This window comes from Dermacentor silvarum, chromosome 4 (genome assembly GCF_013339745.2).
Source record: "Dermacentor silvarum isolate Dsil-2018 chromosome 4, BIME_Dsil_1.4, whole genome shotgun sequence".
In the NCBI taxonomy this organism is placed as follows: domain Eukaryota; kingdom Metazoa; phylum Arthropoda; class Arachnida; order Ixodida; family Ixodidae; genus Dermacentor; species Dermacentor silvarum.
In genome coordinates this window covers 110,600,286-110,619,459 of record NC_051157.2, presented here as the reverse complement: position 1 = coordinate 110,619,459, position 19,174 = coordinate 110,600,286, and the positions used below count along the sequence as shown (strand labels likewise).

The 19,174-nt window shown below is 44.1% G+C and overlaps 1 protein-coding gene across 1 annotated transcript in view; it reads right to left on the bottom strand.

Annotated features, from left to right (window-relative positions):
- Window positions 1-12,417: 12,417 nt before the first annotated feature.
- Window positions 12,418-19,174, bottom strand: part of LOC125945000 (isatin hydrolase-like) — a 73,131-nt gene continuing 66,374 nt past the window's right edge. The window contains exons 4-5 of the mRNA XM_049666516.1: window positions 14,238-14,502; window positions 12,418-12,909 (exon numbers count right to left, since the gene is read on the bottom strand). Of these exons, the coding sequence (XP_049522473.1) occupies window positions 12,595-12,909; window positions 14,238-14,502 (580 nt within the window). The 3' untranslated portion in view covers window positions 12,418-12,594. The remainder of the gene's footprint in view (window positions 12,910-14,237; window positions 14,503-19,174) is intronic.

Below are 19,174 nucleotides of genomic sequence, written 5' to 3'. Positions count from 1 at the left end.
GTCTTGGTTGTCGCAACCAACATTAAATCAATGATTCTATGCAGATCCTTCAAAGCAGGTTGCGACTATAGCTTCGAGAACTAGCATTGGCGATGAGTGTGGAGTACACTTTTTTTCAAATGGGAGGCCTCGAGACCAGGCAGCAGTAAAGTGTGAACGACTTTACAGGGCCTTAACGAGGGATTCAGTGTTACTTAGTCGGAGAAGAAAATTGTGGCATAATTGTAATAATTTTGACCACTTGGTTTTTTTTAATATGCACCCACTGCACGGTCAGCTGGTGTTCTTGCATTTCGCGCTCATCGAAATCCGGCCGCGGTGGCTGGGATTTGATCCCACGACCTCGAGCTTAATGCAGCATGGCACCAAAGCCGCAAAGCAACCACGGCAACGAATGTGACACTAGAATTCGTGATAGGAGGCATCAGTATGGTAGCGAAGCACGGTAGAGCTTTTTCTTTTTGTTTTATTCACCAAATCATCAAAATTCACATTTCTAATGCTAAATTGAATACTCCGACCTGAAAGATTTCCTCATATTGTCAAAGCCTTTAGCGAAATTCAAAAAAGACAGGCACGTGACGGAGCGCTGTCCTGTGTCTCTGTCACGTCTTTGTTGAATTGCGCTAAAGGCTTTGCCAATATGAGGAAACCATACCAACTAGGCCCAAGAATCAGCCTCGTTGAAAGATTTAATGATTATCGGATTGGACATGAAGGTTATCTACCAATCATCATAGTTGCAGAGAGGGTATCACAAGACAAGCGCCGATCTTCCACGCTGACTCTTTAACTGCAACTCAGTAGCAGTCACTGCACTCTTCACAGACACATACGCTTCCGCGGTCCGTTAGTCGCTGGTGGCCCCGAGACTTGGCGAACCCCTCTGAGTGCAGTCAAGCAACAAGCTCACGAGGGGGAACACAGAAGGTTTATTTCTTTATTTTTTGCCGCATGACGTAAAGAAATGGTGTAGGCGAGGTACTCTTCACCTCAATCTCTCCACAGCAGTCCACTTGATAAAAACCTAACAGAAGGCAGTTGTGTGTCCAGAGCGCTACTCGCAAAATTTGCCGTGAGTCTAGCCTGTAACCCTTTCGACAGCTTCTAGTCCAGCCCATGCATTTGGTATAACCCACTGTGCACTCATCCGACCCGTAGGCGGTCTGGTAAATGTAGGCGAGTCGATTTGCATTTACACGTGACCGAAAAAAATGAAAAGATAAAATGAAGCAACACAAATACTAATTCCTAATTTATGTCAACCACATATATACTAGCATATCTCTATCTGGCTGCTACCAACACAGAGCTAGTTTCGTGGGGACAATGCAGGCCTTGCCTTTCTTCGCCTTTTATCTGTTCACTTGAAAAGCAAACCTTTCTCACCGTGTTCGTCAACTAATGGCGGTGCGAATGCAGGAACTCCGCGTTGAAATGTGCGTAGTCGTCTATGAGCTAGAATCTTATATATTTGTCACTGCGGGAAAACTGGGAAACCAGCTGGAACAAAGTGCGTCGGAGTTGTAGGCATGGAGCATTCGTCTCTGTGCTTTCCTTTTTTTATGTGTGCCATGTTCACGGCGCTATAATTTCCTTGTAGGGTAGATAGAATGTAGCTCATGGGCACTTTTTATGAGTGCACTTTTTTTGTTTTGTTTTTTCTCCAGTGAAAGAAATATGGAAAACGTCTGAGATGTGATAAATGGTCCCCACTCCTCCTATTGCAATAATTTCACTTTTCCCTGTAAATCACCTGTCAGTAATAAAGCATGAAATTCACTTTCCTAGAACTTTACCCCAATAACTGGTAGCCGACTGCGAATTTCAAAATCTGCCAATAAATTCACAAATCTTTGTGTGCCTATAAATTTCTCGGCATTTGTTGGTCGCCTTCACTAATATTCCATTCCACATCCCACTCGCCGGCGTCTACTTTCATGAAGCTTTTCTAGCTTATAGATAAGAATGTTTTGTTCTCTTATATTCTGCTTACAGCTCATGCAACGATGAGAACACAGAAAAGATTGCACAAGCTAATAGCGCTGACGCGCAACTCAATTATTTATTGACCCTACAGGTGATTTCAACGCCTGTGAACTCATATTTGAAAGAAAAACAAAGAACCAAGCGAGAAATGGCAATCAAGAGTAATATAGAAATCACTTCGGTTAAAAATGATGATGCTGGCAGATTAAATAGGGAAAGGCAGTCCAAAAATCCTGAACTTAAACTTACAGCGCAAACACCTAAGACGGACCACAAAAGGAAGATACGACACACACTGGCACTCGCATTTCGTATGTAGTGTGTCGTATCTGCCTTTTGTTGTTGGTCTTAGGTGCTTGCGCTGTAAGTTTAAGTTCAGAATTATGTACCAACTAGGCCCAAATGAAGATTTACTGCAGTCTAAAAAGGCAAATAAAAATTAACCAAGGCCTGCCAGTAGAGTGCAATGACAATCAAACAAGCAGCACAACCATTTTAAGTAGGCGGGACAGCTCGGCACCAAGAAAGACCGTGATTTACGATGATCTTTGTTATAGTGTTATTATGCTGTACTGGAGGGCGCCACGGGTGGCCCCTAGTCTGTATTGCCACCAGTAGTACAGTAGTAGTGGGTACAGTGCTAACAAGCAGGCACGGACAAGAAGAAGTGCGCGTGCTTCTTCGCCCACTCGATAGCCAGCTCCCAGCGCCGTGCTTTTCAGGAGCCGCTGCCCTCAATAAACGTCGTGTCGCCGGTTCTCTCACAAGGCACGTGACAAAGTATAAAGGCCGTCGAGAATCACAAAGACACTTTTCTCGCGGTCTCGTTCGTCGACCTCGATCTGCCAGTATCCACTTTTCAAATCGAGTGACGAAAAGTGCTGGGCACGCCGCAGTCTATCTAACGATTCGTCGATACGTGGCAGTGGGTACACGTCCTTTTTAGTTACGTTGTTGAGCATCCGGTAGTCGACGCAAAAGCGTAGCGTTTTTGGATTTCACGAATATCCGTCGTTTCGTCAGCAAGTATGGAGAAGCAGCCTGCAGCGTTTACTTTTGCATCGAGGCTTTTTTTTTATAATTTCACCACAAATTTCTATAATTTGGTTTTGTACATCTGGGCTTAAATACGAGGCATTACTGAGACAACTTTCCAAATGGTTCTTGAAATATATATCTCCACAATCAGCTCGCATGCGAAGAAGCGCTCTGAAGATACCAGTATTCTCTTTGGACACATTTGGCCCTTGCGCCACAAAACACCAAATATCATCATCATCAAAATACCAATGTTTTCAGCGGGGGCTTCGTTTATATCCATAGGACCACTGTCCTTATGGCCACGGAGAGCCAGACCTTGTCGCCCGCAAAAAGACTGCCTCAATAATAGGTCGTTAACTTTCTTCCGTTTTCTCTTATTTTACTTTGCCTGCCCTGGTCCGGCTGATCGATCACATAGGGCGCGCTTCCTGAAAATGTTTTGAGAAAATTATCAGCTGCCAGCTGAGAGTCACGGGGATATTTTGTATTTTCGTGTGTGTGGAGGATTGCGAGCGCGTGCTTCCATTTCAGGAACAGCTTGTACACGAGGGCTCCCGTGCGCGCATGTTGGTCAAGTTTATAAGAACATTAAAATTACAAGTTCCGGAATTGAAAATCTAAAGCACGTCTTTGGAAATATCAGTCCACGTTTTGCGTCAAAAGTTTATGAGAACTTTATACCCATGAAGTTTCGAAATTGAAATCCATGCGCTCCGTAGATTCCGCGACCGCTGCGAGTTGCCGCAACGCACCCGCTGGCTATCGAAAAGCCCTTGGAAGTTTGTGCTCAGATGGGGCTCCTTGCGTTATGTGACTCCAGGTGCAAGGGCATTGCCACGAAATCCAGCCCAAGTTGGCAATGTTCGTGCCGAACTGTCTTCTCGAGCGTGAAATGGACATTGTAGACAAAATCCAGAATAATTCCCGGCGCCGGTGGTTGTTTTGGTCGGCGGTGCATGCCAGCACCAAAACATTTCGGGGGGGGGGGGGGGGGGGCTGCAAGCCCCATCAGCGCACCCCCCCCCCCCCCCTGGCTACGCCCCTGATGCCCGCCGTTCCGGAAGTTGAAGCTGTATTGTGCAAAATTTATCTCCGAGAAAGTCTTGTACACGTGGGCTCCGTCTATAGACCACCAAACGCGGAAGCGACGTATCTTGACCCTCTGTATGATTTCATGCAGAAGCACGTGCCTGGAGGCCAAATTATCTTGGCTGGCGGCTTCAACCTTCCTGATGTAAATTGGACCTCTCTGAATCCGAGAACGGCAGAAACTAATCGCATTCTCGATTTTATGTTCACATTTAGCCTTAAACAACTTGCCCTAACGCCTACTCGTATTGAGGGAAGCTCCAGCTCTGTCTTAGATTTAGTTTTTGTCACTGATAATTTCGTGACAACTGATACCCATGTAGAAGTGTTACACGGCTTGTCGGACCACAAACTTGTCCTGTGTATTTTGCCTATGGCGCATGTTATTCGGAAGAAGGGCCCTGTCAAATATATATTTGCCTTTAATAGGGCGAATGATGCTGCTGTTATGACGTATCTTACCCATGAGTACTATGACTTGGCACTGACGAGCAGTCACATATTGACGATGTCTGGCTGAAATTTCGAGCACATATTATGTACTGCATTAACTGTTTTGCTCCGAAAATACCAATGGTGACGAGAAAACACAACCCGTGTATTACACGCGATATAATTCATTTAAAGCGTAGAATCAGGAGGCTAAGGAAAACTAAAAAGTTATGCACGAACTGTGATTACTGCTCGCGTTTGAATTCTCTTACGACTTCATTAAAAGGCAAAATTCGAGGTGCTAAAGAGCATTTCAGTCGCACCACTTTAAAACATTTCATCAAGGACTCGCCCCATAAATTATGGCGTTACATCCACTCTCAAAACAGCAGCCGCAAAGCACCCCAGTGGAAAATAAAGACACAGCAGATGCTTTTAATAGCTACTTTCAGTCGGTGCTTACGCGTGACGCAGATGTCCCATCATATCCATACCCATTTACCTTTGGTGATCAACAAAGTAAACTAGCTGGCTCTCCAACTGTTTCCGAAACTGGTATACTTTCTATGTTATTAAATATCGACGTAAAAAATGTAGCGGCCCTGATGGAATTCCGAACGAATTCTTAAAATGGTACGCAGAACCTATCAGCAAGTACTTGCATCTGATATACTCAAAATCAATACGTGAAAGTAGCCTCGCAGCAGAGTGGAAAATTGCTAAAATTGTTCCAATGCATAAATCGGGAGCAGCTACCGCCCTATGTCCTTGATTTGTACTTGTTGTAAAATGCTTGAGCATATTACCTTGAAATTTATTACAGAATTTGTAGAAACTAATCAAATCCTTGATCCAAACCAGCACGGCTTCCGTAGTGGGTTAACCACTGTTACTCAACTAATAGAAATAGCTCATGACCTTGCACAAGCCCTTAACAACCAGTCTCAAATCGATATGCTCTTTTTGGACTTCTCAAAAGCCTTTGACCGGGTCTCTTATGCGAAACTAATTCTTAAACTTAAAAACGCACTCGGAAACGAGCCAGTGGCTTGCTGGGTAAGTGATTATTTATCCAATAGGAAGCAATTCGTGCATCTTGGAGACCCTTCTTCTGATTCTGTTCCAGTTGTTTCCGGCGTACCTCAGGGCACTGTTCTGGCTCCCCTCCTATTCTTACTGTACATAAATGATATTGCGAAAGAAGTTAATGTTAAAATTCGGCTGTTTGCAGATAACTGCGTGCTTTACCAAGAAATCGTGAACACTTAAGACCAAATTAAACTAAATAACGCATTAGCTCAAATTGGGCAATGGTGCAAGGATTGGTCTCCTCTATCAATTCAGAAAAAACGGTTTCAATGACGGATACAAAGAAAAAACGAAAATTAGTTTATCCTTATTCCATTAATAATATCATCATACTAAGTGTTTCCGAGCATCGCTACTTAGGACTCATCATTTCTTCTGACTTGATGTGGACTGCGCATATCCAGCAGGTAACCAGGAAAGCAATGCAGAAACTCTTCTTTCTCAAGAGAATCTTGCGTCATTCGACATTTGAAACTAAACACCTTGCCTATGTCACACTCATTCCGCCGAGCTTAGAATATGCGAATCTAGTCTGGTTTCCGCACACGAAAAATAACATCCACACACTAGAAATGATTCATAGGAAAGCCGTCCGTTTCCTTTATGACCGCTACAAGCGTACCGACTCACCAACTGAGCTATCACAATGCGCTGGCCTTCACACTCTGGCAAGCCAAGCGAAACTACAGCGTTTAATGTTTTTGTATATGCTACTCCACAAGTCATTTAAACTATACTACTCAGACTTTATAAACCTTAAATGCACTCGCCAGACTCGACAGATGCACCCACATAGACTAAAAGAGTTTTCCTGCAATAATAACGCGTTTTTGTTTTAATACTTCCCACAAGCTGTGCGAAAATGGAATTAACTGATCCCGTGTGTCACCGCGCAAACAACGTTTTCCAAATTTTTTGAGCTTGCCGAGAAGGCTGTCCTCTCCTTTACTTATTGATATTATTTGCGTCGCTGTATGTGTTCCCACCTATTCTGCATTTTCTTAAGCCAGGATTGCAAATGTACATATATATGTCAAATTGTTCACCCACTCCTGTATTAACCCCCATGGGGTTGACAGTATGTTGAAATATAAATAAATATAAGTAAATAAATAATAAAATAAATAAATAAATAAAAACATTCCATTCTCTATGGTCTGCGAATGTTTATCACCTCATGTCATCAAGCGCGAAGAAAGTAATGCGATTCCTTTGAACAAAATACTAGGGTCACTTCCCGGGCAAGGAAACCACGTTCGATATGCAAAAGGTTTCCAACGCTAGCGCCAACTGCCCCTGTGAGACGGCCAGGTTTCAAAGCGGTTTTTCTCAACCGGAACTTGGGAGCCAGCTACATGCGTGTTACCGGTTGTGGCTCGAGCACAACGTGGTACTCGTCAGTGCAATTCATTCGGAGAAACACCGAAGAAACGCACGACAAGCTTCGCTAACCCCCATTTCCTCGACAGGGGAAGAGAAGGGCTGCTTTTTTTTTTTTATTCATCGAGACAGTCACACCCTTTCTTAGCCAGTCTTCCATAGTAAGTAGGAGCGTGACGATAGCTGAGACGAACACTGGTAGCGGCGGCGGCGGCGGCGGCGGCGGACAACATGGCCAACCGAAACGCGTATTTGAATGAGCCCATAACAGCTTACGCTGTAAAAAGTCACTCGCCGAAGCAAATTTGCAAATTTGGGTTGCACGAATAAACCGAAAGCGTTGAGCAAAGCCCAACTTGAATATTTAGTCACATTAGTATACGGAAAAGAAGGTGAAGCCGAAAGCCTGCGCGCTCAGGAGATAATTATTAAATTAATTGACATTCTCATTCGAATGCGTTCTTGCTTGTTTTTCTTTTTACGACCAGAGGTCGCGGATACGAGTGCCTTAATTGACGCGACCCTAATTAACTGTGTAATAATTAACCTCGCTCTAATTAGTGTGTGTGTGTGTGTGTGTGTGTGTGTGTGTGTGTGTGTGTGTGCGTGCGTGCGTGCGTGCGTGCGTGCGTGCGTGCGTGCGTGCGTGCGTGCGTGCGTGCGTGCGTGCGTGTGTGTGTGTGTGTGTGTGTGTGTGTGTGTGTGTGTGTGTGTGTGTGTGTGTGTGTGTGTGTGTGTGTGTGTGTGTGTGTGTGTGTGTGTGTGTGTGTGTGTGTGTGTGTGTGTGTGTGTGTGTGTGTGTGTGTGTGTGTGTGTGTGTGTGTGTGTGTGTGTGTGTGTGTGTGTGTGTGTGTGTGTGTGTGTGTGTGTGTGTGTGTGTGTGTGTGTGTGTGTGTGTGTGTGTGTGTGTGTGTGTGTGTGTACACTTTATTTACACGTTTGCGCTGTCAGGCCAAGCTCTTCAGCGACATCATGGGCCCTCTGGACAGCCCTTAGTTGGTCTTGAAGCAATGGGCTTTGTATACTTTTTTGCCATCGAGTCCATTCTTCCAAGCGGCTGGGAAGAGTTGCGGGGCACCCCGCGAGCATATGTTTGATTTCAATGATGCCATTACAATCATTACATTCCATCCTAATCTCTCTCTCTGGATATATTTTGTTAATGTGGTACGGCGTGGGGTATGTACCCGTTTGCAATGCCTGAATTAACTCTACCTTAACAAGATGACGTCTCTGATCCGTGCAATATCAAAATTGTTGCGTGAGCATTGCATATATAGGTAAGACATGACGCTTGGTTGGTGTAGTAATTCGCTTACTACAGCGAGTCGTCATCGTGTACGATTTCGCTTCGACGACACGGTTTTCGCTCAAGGACGCTGAAGGTCGACTGAACGATGAGACATATAAGGCTTTCGCCTTAATAATGCAACATTTGTGCAGCCTGTCGTCCATGAACCCTTCATAAAACCTGCAGACCAAGTATCCGGCGATGCAGTACCGAGGAATTTTAAATCTCAATTTAAATAAATTATAATTTAATTTAAGCTCAGATTGTAATGCCTTTAACTAAACAGTTTCCGCTAAAAGCTGTTAGAATATTCTTTGCATGTAAGGAATAAAACTACTTTATTCTGAAATAGTCGAGTGTTATTAATCTTGACAAGATGACAATCAGGCGACATTGATGATTCCGTCAGAATGGTCACCGACAAAGAACCTGCGGCAATATTCCGCCACACCCCAAGACGTGCATGAAAAAAATGGCTATATTGTAACGAATAAAAATTTCCATTACACAAACCTGATTTCTTAAGTGAATTTTGGTAAAATGTTACACTAGTTTTAAATTACTTAGGGAAGCTTCATGGTAAATGCCGGTTATGTTGACAAATATACACTCGTTTTCCTCATATCAGCTATTCATTCTTAGCCTGTTCTTCAACAATGCGGAATCTATGGACTCTTTGAAGACATAGCCTGGTCAGTGTGTTTTATAGTGCACGAAAATTGCTTTTACTCTGTATTCTGTGGTTTAGCCTATCCACCTTCCTTTTCTTACTTTGTCACCTGAGGCTGAGCGTTATGCCACAAATATTATTTCAGCGTATTCGAGGTATCATAATATATTCCAAAATAAGGTGTACCAATATTCTGGGAACCCTGAGCGTCGTCCTGCCAGAAGCTGATGTCAGGGTGCTCTATGTCTACAGCACTGCCGTACATGCAGCCGGATATTCTCCCTTAAAGTTGTCGCAGGTGTTTTGTCCCATGTCGACTAAGCATAGCATGCAAGCGTCTGGCACGAAAAGGATGTTAAGTGAGACAAGAAAAAGGCCAAATTGCTCGTGGTTAACAGCAGATATCTATCGCTAAGTTAGCGATGGCTTGCAAAATATGCAAAGGCAGGATAGATAACTTAATCGACTAAGCACAGCATCTACCCATATGGCGTAGAAATTAAGTTTATCTGAGAAAAGTAAAACTACAAAATGCATTTTGTTTCCCGAATGATACGTAGCGCCGAAGTTAGTGAGGGCGTACTGCACGAGATGTGGAGGCAGAATAAAGTGTGACAGGATAAATATACCATGACGATGACGCTATCGCCAGTCCGGACAGAATATAACTGAAAATTGTGTACTCAACTTTTCATGAGCACTATTAAACGCTTTCTGCTGCGGTTATTCCACGAATTGTATTGTATTTATCTAAAGACCCCAAAGGTCACTAACGGGAAAAACGCGATGTTCGTTTTTGTTTTCAGTTCCAAGACAAACTTTCTACATTACCAATGTCGTTCTAGCCTAGAAATGTCGTTAGTGGACTCGTCAGCAGAGGGCCAATATACAATAGGAAATTCTTTTGCTGACAAAATATTATCGCAAAGGAATTCCACTAATGCTACAGAAATATTATTCACCGCCACACCACGAAGTGTGTGGCGGGCTGTCCTAAAAATTGACAGCCACTTTAGCATACGCCAAAGATGGTGAAGGCGAAAGCCTGCGCGCTCAAGAGACATTCAATTAATTACTTGACGTTCTGATTCAAATACGTTGTTACTACTGATTAGTTCTTTTTTTCGAGCAAAGGTCGCGGGTTCTAGTACCTTAATTGACACTACCTAATTAACCTCGCCTTAGGTAACATCAAAGGCCGTGGGTTTGATTACCTTCATTAACTTTATATTAGTTACCTGTGCCTTACTTAGCTTCGCCTTATTACCAAAGGTGGTGTGTACGACACCCACATAAGCTGGAGGGTTCGGCAACTGCCAAAGGTCAAGAGTTCGAGTGCCGGAGTCAATTAACATTAATTAACACGGTGACGACGGTGACCTGCGCATCATGAAAATTGTTGCTTGAGCGTTGCTTGCTTACTCATAGAAGACGATCACGACGGTGACCCGCAAACCACCACAATTGTTTTTTGAGCGCTTGCATAGAGGTAAGACGCGATGCCGGTTTGGACCGAGTGGTCATTGTGTGCAATTTCACTTCGATGACGCGGTTTTCGCTTAAGGACGTTGCAGGTCAACTGAACGATGAGGCATATGAGGCTTTCGTCTTAAAGGGGCCCCGAACCACTTATTATCGAAGTAGATATATACATTTGAAGTGAAAATAGGCTATTTCCGAATCACTTTGCCTCAAAAAGTATTTCAGTGCGTTCAGTAAAGCTGAGTTACGGCAATCAAACACGTCGTCCGCTGTGCTTGATTGCCCCTTCCCCCTCCCCTTCCTCCTTCAATGCCATGCACTGCGAAGGCTACGGTGGAGTGGGGCGAGGCCACAACGCTCCGCCTCCAAAAAGTCCCCGTGGCGCGCAGTTCACATTTTATTTTGGACGTAAGATTTTTGGACTTGTCCTTGAAAAATAGTGTGGGAAGGTGATCGAAGGACATTACGAAGCTGCAAAATTTTATAGCAAGAATTCTAAGGGAAGCTCTGCTAAACCTTTTTTCACGATAGCGAAAATGTTTATGTTGATAGCAATTACATGGACACTACCACTCGCTTTTCTGCCATCGCTGTAGCCGTGAGATTCCGTATAAATGCCACGACGAATAAAATTGTTGCCGCGCGCCGTATGCTCTATGTTTGAGTGAAAGGATCCGAGGGCGAGCCAGCGATCGCGGTTCAATTTTGTGCACGCAAGGGCAGGAAGCGGGAAGAAAGGGAGCCGTCTTCAAGCCGCGCGACCCACTCCGGGGGGAGGGTAGGGAGAGGGGCGGGGGACGCATTTTATTTCGCACCGCTCCAGGGACCCCGCGCGCCCGCCGGACCGCAAAGCTCCGGAGGGAGGGGGGGGGGGGGTGTTAGGGAGGGGGAGTCCGCGTACTATGCCTATCTTTAAAGCCATATGCGGCGGGGGAAGAGAGCTTCCTCCCTTCCCTGTGTTTTCGCGCCTTCGTTCGCGTTGATGCGAGTGGCGGGACGAAGCTCAATTCGCTCGCTGCTGTTCCGCGCTTACTCACTACAGCGTTTTGACAGCGAGTTCTCGCGGTCATCGAGTGAGATGCGTTCATGTTTGCTTGTGTGTGCGTAACACCATGCTTGTTAATTTAGTTAGTGTGCTTATGTTTACAAGTTTATATGGCCGATAAATTTACTACCCTTTGTTCGTATAGCAGTCATCTAGTTTGCTATCGCAATCGATGCCCTTTATAACGTATAGCGACGCCTTTTATAACCTATGCAAGACTACATTTGAAATAGGCGTCAAAGAAATGTATCAAATATATGCTCCAATGACGTTCCCCAAACACACACACTGTGGTAGTTTATATGCGGATCGAAAATTGAAAAGAAGATGCCCACAATTTATTTTCAAACTGAAGGTCAAAGTACCCGTTCTGAATTCAATGCTTAGTACCTATCGACTTCATACCGCTGTTTTACGCAAGGAATATTGAAATATCTACATATAAAATAACCACTGTAAGCAAAAAAATAATGATATCCCAAACGGTTTCCAATATGCGTATTCTGTGGTTTTCATTTGCAATGCAATATATGTTTATTTATGCATATAACAAGCATTGAGAAGAGGCCTGAAAGGTCCGTGACGTCAGCCGGAGTTGGGGCGAGATTGCCAAGTTTATGTCGAAAAATGCCTCTTCTTTATTCGTTCATTTTAACTTTTTTCATATATTTCCGGAAATTCATGGGTTAGCAAGATTGGGCTCAAGCCCCGCGGTATGGATTTTCCTTTGCAATCCCAGAAGTGTTATCCAGCAACCTTAGCTCAGCCTTTTAACCAGTAATCTATACACGCGTAACATGACCTAAAATTTATGCTATAGTGTTCTCGAAAACAACAGGTACATCCGGTTTCTTCGAATTTAATTTATCATGGCCTTTATTCAGGAAAACGTTCCGATGCTTTTTTTCGTAAACGTAGGTGCAAGCCATTTGCTATATTGGACATATTGCTAGCGTAGGAGGCCAGCCATCGCCAACATAATTTGCAAGCAAAACACATTGTGAATTCGGCACCAGGGACCGAATACAGAAACTATTTCACGAGATCTTTAGACGAGCATAGGATGAAAGTGTCAGGTTGTCGGCATCATGGTATTGTCGCCACAACGCGGGTGGGAGCCCCACTGGCACCAGGTATTCTCATGGGAAGTACGATGCCCAGTGCCCCCGTGGCAGGCACCAAAGATAGATCGGCCATATTTTCGATGCTGTACACGCTAGCGACAGCGAGTATCAGGTGCACGCTGGTTTCCGGGTAATGATCCAGCGACGCCGCATCCACGCCGATTGCGTACGGACTTCGCTCTGTCGTCAGAAACGTGGCTGCCTCTGCTCCGAGTGAAGGAAAGTGTCGGTCTCCGTTCTCATCCAGACCCATGTAAGCCGTTCGATTGGGCCAGAACTGAAAGTTGTCCACAACGAAGAGCACAGTTTAATTGGTCACTTGAGTTTTACACGCTTTAATTTCTTTTATCGCGAATGTCTTACTTACGTGTCACTTTTCTGCGTGTTTCCGCCTATCTACTCCTTAACTGTGATTTTTTTCATAGCTTTTTCTTTCTCTCATTCATATTTCTCTACGCCTTATTTCGTGGACCTGTGCGCAGATGTAATGTCCCGGTTCCTTCCACAGCCCCACCTGACGCTTGCGCAGCACGTACAAACAAATTATAAATATCTATCCACATCATTATTCGAATGAAATAGACACAAGAATACAAGGTACTACAAAAGAACGCCAAAATAAAACGGGTAATGTGTAGACTCGGCACCATTTAAAACAATTTTGGTTTAAAATGGCGATTAGTAATCGCTAATAGCACACAGCATAGCAACCATTACAAGTCATATCAAAATAAGTAGAACTGCATAAGAAAGATAAGAGACGACACAGCAGTGCAGACTGTCCACAAAAAAATTGATTGGATGAGCACAATGTCTAATCGATCATACCGAGGAAAATTAAAAAGCACATAACCACCTACCGCAAAGAAAAAAAAAAAGCCAAGTAACACCTGCCTATAAATCTTGGAGCACGGAAATGTAGTACGGGTTACCAAGATTTCTGACTTGGAGCTTTTTCTTTCTTAAGACAGTAATCCAGCGCAACTTTTTTTTTTTTTTGAAGAGGCCACAGAAAGACAGGACCGGATGGGCGCTGACTGCAAGTGTGTTTGCTGAAACAGACACACGTTACATTTATCAAGAATCAAGGCACCCGTCAGCGTGCGTCCTGTCATGTTTTTCTGCGTTCTCGTCAAAAAAAGTAGCGCTGGTTTACTTTTTTAAGAAAGCAAGAAATGCATCACCTACTAGCCCCGCAATGTGTTTTGGTGAATTGGAGGTACTTTTTTGTTAGTACAGAATGCAAGCATACTGCATTGAAATCACCTTAGCATGTCGCCTTCACCTGATGTTATGTTCATCTCATCCAACGCCTTGACAACCTGATGTACAAAAACAGTGCAAGACGTTTTTTAGCGACTGCCCTACCTATACGCTTGAGAGTGGCACTAGCGCTCATCACTAGCACGTATCAACAAGCAAATTATATGGTGGAGCTTACGAAGCTAAATTATATGGCGGAAAATAGAATCACCGATAGTAAAATCTGATTATACCAACTCACATGTACAGTAAAACATGCTCTTTATCGAACAGGCTTAACATATTACTGGTAATATCCAAAATGCGTTCCCTAAAACAATTTACAAGTTGGAAAGAAATTACTCTTGACTGTCCCGTCTGCAGAAGAAAGAAGCTGCCAGCGGGAACTTTTCCGTAGCGCCTTTCCCAGTCCTGTATGTCGGACACGGCGGTGATGTAGTTGGGATCAGCTTCCGCCTGTCGACGAATGTCTAGCTTCACGATGGGCACGTACATAAGCCGTTCAATGGGTATGTCTGCCACCGACCAGCCACCTTCGTGGAAGTGTAACGGCGCATCTATGTGTGTACCGCCATGGGTTGCCTCCGCGATGTTGTCAACCTGGACCCTGTCAAAACGAAAAATCAGTACGTGGACAAAGCACAAAAAAGAAAGCGAGTGCCCACGCGATGTTCGAAACTCTATAGATATACTTAGTTCAGCAATATGCGCTACAGGCAAACGTCTGCTTCATACCAGTATTCTTACGCCTGTCCTTGTTGCAGACACAGCTCTTAACAACGCCCACAATGGTGGTCACCTTCGCAAGAGATTATAGGCAACCAGCGATGAAACTTTGAAACAGCAACGTGACATACCCTAGTGAGCGGAAGAAACAGTTTTCAGCAGCGCATGTGGCAATTCGGCGTCAACAATTCCAGCGTTCATTTAGAGGCACATGTGCCCATCTTCTGACCCGACTGGGCACTAGCGTGCTAGCACATAGGAGCGTTTTCGCGCCTAGAAACCTGCATGGTCATGTACAGAGCTTGGGGGCGCGCATTGGGCTAAAGCAAACATTGATACAGGTGCGCATCTGTTATCATGTGAACCTTCGTTACAACTTGTAGCCTTCTGACCGGACAGCGGCAGAAATTTCAGCTGCACACTCGAATTGCCTTCTCGCCTCCTGTACAGCGCTCGTTGAACATATAACAGTGCACATGAACGCACGTGAGGCCAGAGGTGCGTACAGAGGGGCATTCGATTACAAGCTGTCGACTAGAAGGCGGTTACAGAACAGTCGGCGCAACGCGAGTTTCTCTTTATAAGGGACTGCTGAGTTTCGTTTTGTTCCTCACCAAGTTCCTCAGATAAGTTCCGTCTTTTTTTCTTCGAAACCTTGCCGCCTAAGTGTTGCGTGTTCAATCTTCTTTCCAGTTATCGCACCTGAACCGACGTACCCGACAGTCAGAATGGCTTTAGATCTTACGTGAATGTCTGAAGCTGCACTGAAGTATAGGCAAGTCCCAGTAGTAGTGTACTGCGATGGCATTGTGGTCTCGGTGTGAACCTTGTACTTCTATTTTTGTAGTTATTTTCACTTAAATTTGTCACTTCAAGGTCTCCACCGAAATTACATAGAAACTCAGCAGTTAGGTTAGGTTAGGTTAGGTTAGGTTTGCGCCAAAGTTCTTACATTTGGCACCTAATAGAAACGGGTATCTAAATTTATAACCAATACTTAACCAATACTAAAAAGTATATTATAGTTGTGTGATAGTAAAGAAGAAATAGGTTAGAAAAATAAATTCTCGAACCTTCTTCTTTGTAATTTACTGGGAATATTACTATTTCATGCTTTCTATGTGAAATAGTAATATTCAGGTTGGAATTCAAACTTTGTGCATGGATAGACATTATCACTCTCAGACTCCCCGTGTCTAAGTACGCTAGATTTATTAAACATAAATTTATAGCCTTATAGAACTCTTTATTGGCAGCAGTTTAGTGACAGCATAGTATAAGTCCTTTTGTTATAATTTGAGGTGGTTCGTTCGATTATTTGAACATATTTGATTCCGAAAGTATTGGTGCATCATGTTTATGTTCATTTTTTGTGTATTATCAAGGGGAGGTTGCGTTGTGGTCGGTGTCGCAAGTTTAGAGAACTTGATAAAACAGTTACATTTTTTTTCCATGGTACAGTAAAACAACATCCGAGCACCTACAGGCCCGACGTTACTGCAGCGCAGCATCTGAGATGACCTTCAAATTTGGAGTCTCTATACACTATTTGTTTAATTCAGCTTTTATGTAATTCAATACCTTAGCCACAGCCGAGGAGGTAGTAGTTGTGTTAAAGATTTCCTGCTTGTCCGGTTCGATTACTCGTTTTGAAGGGCTATGGATTATTTATTTTCGAGGCCAGAACGGCTACTACAAGTCATGTCACCAGCGAAAGGACACAGTGGCACATACGAGGTTTGAGCAATTTCACTTTCCATGCACATTTGCATTGCTGCAAAGAGGCATGCAGGAATCCCCCGGTGCACACATCAGGCGGGCGTTTTGCACCATTCGTGGCTGGCCGTCGCTACCATCAACCAGCTGCGTCGCACCCGGCATTCCAGTCTCCCGCCACTGTGGAGGCCGCCGTTGCTATCCTGCGCTGGCTGCGCCTACACTTGCTGCGATACGAGGCCATGGCGCCTCAGCCCGACCAGGGAAACCATCGCCGTCACTACCTCAGGACATCGTCCTGGACACAATTCCCTATCATCGTCCTGGGCTATTCCCTCTCATTTCGCCGAGAGTGGAGGGGCAGCATGGGGCGCTGCCATCAACAGCGGCCATCACCATCATGATGCCCGCTCCGGGGAATGCACCCACGTCACATAGTCGATCTTGCCTGAGGAGCTGGAAAGCAGCCGCGGCAGTTGGTCCCTACGGCCAAGTAAAAGTGCTGCTCCATGATTGTCTGCCTGTATCTGTCTCTGAGAGCCTCAGCTGGCCGTTGTGGCGAGTATATATATATATATATATATATATATATATATATATATATATATATATATATATATATATATATATATATATATATATATATATACAGGGTGTTTCATTTTAGCTGCACCAAAATCTGTGAAAATAGCCTGTGGCAGATATCACAATTATAATCCTTGATCTAAACTACAAGATGAGGCGGCCATTACTTCCACGAGAAATCAAAACGCCTAATTGAGTAATTAGCATAATTACGCTAGTTAACTTTTTATTTATGATTTTACGGCACATCTTTCAATCTACGAATTATAGACGCTGAGTTCGCAAGGTGTATCCACTTGTAACCAATTCTCAGGACCTAAGCAGTTTCGAGATAATAATTTTCAAAGTGTCCGACGAAATGCATGGGCGTTCCAGTTAACTTTGTGCTTCAATGCATAAAACAGCGTTTTCCTCAAAAAGTTAACTGGAACGCCCATACATTTCGTCGGACACGTTAAAAATTAATATCTCGAAACTGGTTCAGTCCTGAGAATTCGCTCCATGTGGATACACCTTGCGAACTCAGCATCTATAATTCGTAGATTGAAAGATGTGCCGTAAAATCATTAATTAAAAAGTTAACTAGCTTAATTATGCTAATTACTCAATTAGGCGTTTTGATTTCTCGTGGAAGTAATGGCTGTGTCATCGAGTAGTTTAGATGAAGGATTATAATTGTGCTATCTGCCACAAGCTATTTTTTTAAATTTGGTGCAGCTAAAATGAAACACCCTGTATATATGCGTGTGTGTGTGTGTGTGTGTTTGTGTGTCAGTTGCGAGTCCGCGCCTGTGTGTTACCTTTACCTTGTATCCTCGTTGCCTGTGTGTTCGCTGCAGTCTCATGATACAACCATTGTTTTCTGCTTCGAACTGAGTGTGCCTTTCCATTCATTTGAACAATCTGCAGCTCTTAGCAGGTATTAACTTAATGTGGGAAAGGGCATAGAAAGCACGTAGTGCAACACGACATGAGCGTCGTCATTTGGCAAAGGCAACCAAATGTATGGTAATAAACAAAACGTATACACGCCAGTCGGGGGAAAAAAGTACCATTCTCAGCCAGTCTCTGTAACAAGGTCAGTCTTTCTGCCAAAAGGTGCTGGAACCGACCGCGTCGTTAGAAAGGCGGCGAACAGGGGAACGTTGGTGGCAGCGAAAAAATAATTCCTTATGTGAGCTATGTAGATATGAACAAGCACCACGGGCAAAGAAGTTGAGCAAAGCGCAATGCACGAGCTGAAACACAGGAAGGTGAAAAGCCTGGCGACAAGCGATGGCTCTTTAGCATTGGAAAAAAACAGGATGGCGGTGTCGATGTACCACTGCGTGCGAGAGATAAGAGTGAAAAGGAGCAGTTTACGATGTAATCCGTCATCCGCGTGCCGCTTTTAGCACGGATGTCTATCGAGAGGAGGTTCTATAAACCGTCAGTGTTGCAGTGTATTGTACACGTGTTCCTGCTAGAGAACGTGTCGCGACAAAGTTGAATGTGTTGCAGCTTCCTGCTGCCCCCCAAAAGCGCATCTTTCACTGTTCACGTCATTGTTGCTTCGGCGAAACAAGGAACGTTGAATGGAACCGCCTTACTTCAGAAATCGAGGCCATTTCTGATAATAAAAATTTACGCGGAGCCTTAGCTAACATTGTATAAGTAGTATCAGTTTTGTTGCGTGTAATAACGAGGCTCAGTGCATGTATTTTGTTTATATTTATCGGAATGTCTTGTTGTATAGTTCCACTCAGTAATGTTGTATGGCCCGGAGGCTACACTAAATAACATTAATATAATTATTAAACAAAAAACGGCTCTCGCGTTGTGTGAAGAGATTTTGTCCTGGAGATGGTGGTTTTGCACTGTCGCACATGAAAATGCATCGTTAGCGTGTATGGCACCGCTGGGTGAGACAAGCCAACTCTTACCATGACGTATGACGATTAACATACCAATAACTAATCATCATCATGGCCGCCCTGCCTGACATACCGCAAAATTGTTATGTTCCTTGCACCTTCTCTTAGCGAGAGCACAGTAGCCGCATGAACCGTCACCACAGTGAAATTTGTCTATCTTTTTTAAATGCGTAAAAATGCGTAAGCATTTATATTCCTATACCCAACGAGGAAACCTGTCCATTTGTCACGTAAGATGAACGTAATGGCTCATACTCCCGTGAACAATGGCTCACACTGCCGTGAGCAACGGCTCATACACCCGTAAGCAAGCAAAAATGCAATGGCTCGTACCCCCGT